Here is a 6,253-nt window from a genome sequence, read left to right as displayed (position 1 = left end):
GGGGGGGGTTTCCACAGTCTCCTTAATTCACAGCAGATTACTGAATTAAGGATTAGCCATTCAGCTGCATCTTTTACTTCAGAGTGCTGCTTTTCCACTCAGATGGAGCACATGAGCAAAAAGGCTCCTCAAAAAGTTGTACCTCAATGATTCAGCACAGCTATTTGCTGAATTTCCTTTGTCTTCATGGGGACAAGGAATAAGAATCCATACACTTTTCAGGGCTGAGTTTCTAGCGTACTATACAGCATTTTCTAAATGCATAGCAGACTCTTATGCAGGCCACACTGCCATGTGGTAAGCACTTGGCAGACTATCCAAGTTCAGTGCTCCAAGTTAGCAGCAGAAACAAATAGTACGAACCTGTAGGAATTGTACCTTAAGGATTTAGCTGTATTATTGCAATGTATGGTAGTATTTCTTCTTTAAAAGTATCAAGAATCATTCTTTTTGTGCCTTAACATAACATGCACAAAATAGTAAGACAAATGTTATTTATCCATGAATGACATGGACTTGCCTATAAACTTGCGAAGGGGGACCAGCAGGCAATGGGAGAGTCCCTGTTCCCCGGAGCACTAACGGGAGTAACAAGGAACAACGGTCATAAATTGACCAAGAGTAGATTCAGGCTAGACATCAGGAGGCACTACTTTAGTCAGGGTGGCTAGGAGCTGGAACCAACTTCCAACGGAAGTGGTACCTGCTCCTACCCTGGGGGTCTTCAAAAGGAGGCTAGACATTCACCTAGCTGAGGTCATTTGACCCCAGCATCCTTTCCTGCCCGTGGCAGGGGGGCAGACTTGATGATCTGCTTAGGTCCCTTCTGACCCTACCAACTATGAAACTATGACAATCTCCTAAGTTAAAAATATGGCTAACTATTGAATATGGATAATTAGCCAACATTACCAATCACTTTGGACTGACGAAAACAACCATATGTTACTAGACTCACACACAGTGCATATTAAAAGAAAAAAGTTGGACTATTTAGTATATATTAACCTAGTGATTCTCAACCATAGTGCCATGAAGTAGTATTAAGGGTGCCAAACAATGTTGTGCGCCAGCACTCGCACGTGCTTCACAAGATAAACCCAGAGATTTCAAATTGGATCCACGGTGCCAAAAAATATTTTAATCTGTTATAGATTGAGTTCATTGCAAGAGAAGAACTGCTCTAGTATTTTTCCAGTCAAGAAATTAGTCAAAGCTAAGAACTTCCATTTTTCCTTAGTCTAGCTTGGGTCCAACGAGGTTGAAAACCATTGCACTAAACCACTGAGTATGTTCCAAAACAGGGTTTAGACTGGACAAAAATGTATGTAATAAACCTAGGAAAACCTGGCAACATAATTTAACTGATATGGTTACACAAGAACAGATTCTTGCCATTTTTGCCTTGTTCAACTACCTAAAGCTGTAGCACTTTTACTACAAAATGAGCACCAATTCTTCATATAACAACAACTATATGCAAAATAGAGAGAATTTTAGAAAACGATAGTTGGATCCTTTAATCTCATCTTAATTATACTAGCCTATAAGAACAAAACTGGTACACCTGATTTATAATTCCATTTATGGACTGCTTCGAGCAAGATCAGCTGGGTAGACGTACAAAACCAACAAGTTCACTACAGCTTACAAGAGGCAAATGCATGAATAGGATCCCAGTGATATGGAGTTACTGAAAACACTACAGTTCCAGAGGATAAGTATGACTTCTTGTAGCTTGCTCAAGGGCATTAAAACTTTCTACTTACTAAAAATTAACCTGAGAAAATATGAACGCAATGGTCATGCTAAAGATTCTTCCTCTGGACTAGTGTTGTTGCCAACAGAGTAATTTACTTTCCTTTCCAGTTTCACAACATTTCCTGGAATAACCCTGTGTAGCTTCATTTGCCTAAACTGAGTTGGAATTAGATGTGTACCATTAGAAGTCTAAAATACAAGGATCAGTCAGAAAGTAGTGACTCCTATTTTTTTAAAATCTCCTAAGCGAGCCATGGGCATAGGAGGGTTGTTCTTCTTGACTTCTTGCCTAAAGTGGCAAAGAGTAAAATTCAGAGGTCTAACATCCAAGCCCTGAAGAAAATGAAAAGCTGAATACTTAAGTACTGCTTCTGCATGACAATGCTTGGCTCACTCACCATCTTATGCACAACAAACAACTTCAGCATTTGGATGGACTGAGATGCATTATCCTCCATACAGCCCAGAGGATGAAGAATGGACTGAAGGCCAGATTTTTGGGAGTATGGCAGCAAATGAAGGCTATGTGACAGTGGCTATGCAACAAAAGCAAGGACTTTTCAGTGTCAAGATACATGCCCTTGTTCACCAGTGGATAAAGGCCATTGGCAGAGAAAGAGACAAAGTCAAAATAGCTGTGTGTTTAGCAATGATGTATACATTTTCTGTGCAAGTTTAATATTTTTCAGTAATACTCAGCTGGGGGGGTGGAAAAATAGGAGGCATTACTCCAACTGACCCTTGTAAAACCAAAAATCTTTCAACAAATGACAGGCTTACCTACATTAATCTCAAGGCAGGCTTAGGGGACAAGCCTGTCCTGACCTACAGGCAACAACCCCTGCCCCACCTCATTGTTTCTTCAGCAACAGACTACCTAGCTTCTATATTCTTCGAGGCACCAGGCCTTGCAACAAGCCCAGATATCAGTTATGCCGCCTCATCAACACAAAACACATTATCACTGGACCAAACAACACTGCTTGTAGCATCTAGGGTTCATTTACCTACTCCCCTACCAACATCATATCAGCGATCACCTGTTTACAATACCTCTCTACTGTTTATAATGGACAGATGGGGTGGGTGATCCCTTCATGAAAGAATGAATAGACACCATTCTGAAATTAAATCCAGAACTGCATAAAAGCATGCAGCAGAGCACTAACATCACTGGCTATTCCATCACTGCCCTCAGAGTAGCCATTCTTAAACTAAACAAAAAACAAAACAAAACAAACAAACAAACAAAAAAACAAAAAAAACTTTAAAAACTTGAATTAGAAGCTGCAGAACAAGAAAACATCCACAGACTGGACTGTGTTAAGTAAACAGAGACTACGATTTATCCCAATACCTAGATTAGCTTTTTATAATTTGTATGTTCCTATGGGTTTACTGGCTGTTGGGTTTTTCCCCCCTCTCTCCAACCCACCTTTCCCCCCTCAGCATTGTTCCTTCTCCTTTCCCTTATCTTTTGCATCTAATGCAGTGATTTCAAATGCCTGCTCTCTGCAGTTTCTTTCATGGCATCTGCTGTGAAGTAAGCTGCTGTTTATGAACGTTTATGCATATCTGAATTAGTCTGTTTAAGATGCACCTCTGCCTGGCCTTCTGCTTAAATTTTTGTAAAAGAAATTTAGTTTACCTTAAGCTATGCAGTCATAATGTTCCCTTATAAGAGCCATAGTTATCCCCAAAACACCTATCAATAGGTTCTGTTGGTGAATAGAAGACAAAATCTAAAAGACTGGAGTAAGTTGCATCAGCTATGACTGTGGAGTACCTTGCCCATTTGCAGCCCATACCAGAGAGAGAGAGAGAGAGAGAGAGAGAGAGAGAGAATTCATAGAAATTGCATGTATAATTATAGTTATACTTACACAGAATTGAAGAGGTAGGCTCGTCCCTGGCTTCCCTGAAAAGACTGCATAGAAAAGAAAAGAAAAAGCAATTTTAGGAGACATAGCATATCCAAGTATGAGTGTGTCAAGAAAGGAATACTAGAAATGAAAGTTTATATAAAGTCACTTTTCAATAAGGTCCCATCCACACAAACTTTTAGCCACATCTGTAAATCAACTGGTAACAGGGTTGCCTCTTAGTTGGATTTGTGCTCAAACACCATGTGGCTGCATTTCCTCAAGTGGTACAACATGCTTTTTTGTATCATAGACAGGTAACAGTGTCTCATCCATATTCCTCACAGCTTACACAGATTGCCCAAGATGCATTGCTCTGGTCTTGCATACTTCTGGAGCTACTCTGTAGACATGTCTTCAGTGATGCAGTAGCAGATAGCAGTCCATTTTCTTGTGATACGGAGACAGACACATATGACAGCATGGTGGGTGTGAATGTACAAGGCCGTTTGAGACACGACTGCAAACCATATAGACTGCAATGTAGAAACAACTCAAGGTGTTTTTGCTCTGTATTGAATATGTAATGCTGTGATTTCATTACAAGACAGAAATGTTCCTGTAATATAGGCAAGTTAAATGAATAAGGCTGCCAACAAAGTTGAAATTAGAAAAAAATTAATGAATGAAAGATGACCACTGCATTTGGTACATTTCTGTTCAACTGAAAATAAAATGCTTCTGTTTGAGCTGTAGGAGTCCCTTTTAGATCCCACTGCACTATTTTCCATTGTTTGAAACTGGCTGAAGGAAAACAGGTCAGGATGGAAGAAACTTGTGAAGAATGCGACTGAAAAAAGTTAGTGTTTTCTGAGACCATTTCCATTTGCTGTTGACAGGGAGAAGGAAAAAATTACTTATAAGTAATTGGGTCTTTAAAAAGTTTAAGACTATTACATGTTGTAAAATTGGTTTTCTGAAATTCTGGTTGAGTTTGTGATACAGCTGTTTTATAAAATGCCTTGGTATGTGTGGAATCAGCCACATGTGGTCAGTCCTGTATCACCTGTTTTCACTCATTTCCTAGATCAAGCAAGGACAACAGAAGTTTGTTGCATCTTGTTGGTGCCCATTCAAATGGAAGCACTCTGGCAAGGTGGGGTAGCCCCAGATTACATTAAATATGTTCTCTCCAACTTCTCTCCCAAGGCTGCAGTTCAAAGATTGGAAAATCACCCAAGAGGACACAGGTATTAGGTCTGGGTCTTAAAAACAAACAAACAAACCCCCCAAAAAACTCATAACCTGAAAGATTGGGGGAGGAGGAAGTAAGGAGAGAGGCCAAGATGTACAAACTTGGGTAGGGGAAAATTCGGCAGAATCAGAGCCAAAATGTTCCATGTGTGTGAAGAAGCAAGAGAAAAAAACATGTATTTAAGTGTTCAGAAGCACCAAGAAGAGAGCGCTGCAGTTACTCAAACCAAAAGAAACCTAAAGGGCACAAGGGACCCGAATCACAGCAACTGGATAAAGTTCTATGAAGGCTGTGCGAAAAATGTATACCATTACAAAAACTTTTCTTACACCAGACAATAAAAGATGCACTATATAAAGCTAATATTCTGAAAACATAATTCAGTTTCTTGCTATTTTCCTCTCCATCTCTTCCCCCACCCACCAATATTAAAAGTAATGCACAAGTTGCCAGTTAGTCAAGCTATCTACCTGTTCTATGAAGAGGACCAAATCACGATTTTAGTTAGGATCCCAAAGCTGGGCTATATTAGGGCCATGTACAACACTGGATTCAAATGAAATGCCTCTCTGATGGCAATGGTAAATTTTAACAAAAAAAGCCTAAGTATGTTAGAGAAACCTCTAGACCTGTTTGCCTCCCCAGCCATTCCTAGGTAGAGGCAGTCAGAGAGTCGACACAGGAACCATATGCAAATATGACAAAAAAGCATTCTGCCACTTGGGCCTTGTCTGCACTAGTGAAATTTGTCAGACTACTCACCAAACTGTTCCCCTTAACATACTCATCTTACAGGACATTAAAAAAAAAAAAATTACATTAGGAAATTATGGCTGTAAAAATAACTTTTAAACCTTTGGTATATTAGCTATATATAGCATTTCTACAGATTGTCACAACTTTTCAGTTTTCTTTTACAGCCTTTTCAATAATATTTTTAAATAAAGTGCATCTTATAGCTAAGTCTTCACTACCTCCTTTTGATGTATGTGGTAGTAGACTACATGCGCATTTGAGTGAAAAAGAGGTGCTATGCTGTATTACTAACTAGTGAATGAGCATGACAGCCTATATAAAAGACTGGATGCAATAAAAACAATGCAACTTAACAGCTTTTTTAAATGCATCATGTTAGGTAGGACTTCCATTTTTTATTTTTTTAAATAAATATTTCACAGCAACCCAACACAAGGCACTTGTCTCAGTACAATGCAAGTAACCACTTTTTAGGATTACTAAAAAGACACCTTCCATATTTCTCAGACACCTTCCATATTTCTCAAGAGTGTCCCAAAACCAAGAGCATATATTGTAAAGAATTTCTCAAATAACCTCTTTACAAAAGTTTGAGGATATTTTAACATTAATTGATCAA

General features: G+C 39.0%; 1 protein-coding gene across 5 annotated transcripts in view; it reads right to left on the bottom strand.

Moving 5' to 3' along the window:
- Window positions 1-6,253, bottom strand: part of YPEL1 (yippee like 1) — a 29,401-nt gene that overhangs the window by 7,418 nt on the left and 15,730 nt on the right. For all 5 annotated transcript variants that reach the window (XR_003093549.1, XR_003093550.1, XR_003093551.1 and 2 more), the window contains exon 2: window positions 3,645-3,688. Coding sequence is in view for 2 of the 5 variants with exons in the window: in XM_025201510.1 (XP_025057295.1) it covers window positions 3,645-3,688 (44 nt within the window). In the remaining 3 variants the exon portion in view is untranslated. The remainder of the gene's footprint in view (window positions 1-3,644; window positions 3,689-6,253) is intronic.

This window comes from Alligator sinensis, unplaced genomic scaffold, assembly GCF_000455745.1.
Source record: "Alligator sinensis unplaced genomic scaffold, ASM45574v1 scaffold570_1, whole genome shotgun sequence".
Classification (NCBI taxonomy): Eukaryota; Metazoa; Chordata; order Crocodylia; family Alligatoridae; genus Alligator; species Alligator sinensis.
Note: the sequence above shows the minus strand (reverse complement) of the source record. Positions and strands in the feature narration are given on the sequence as shown.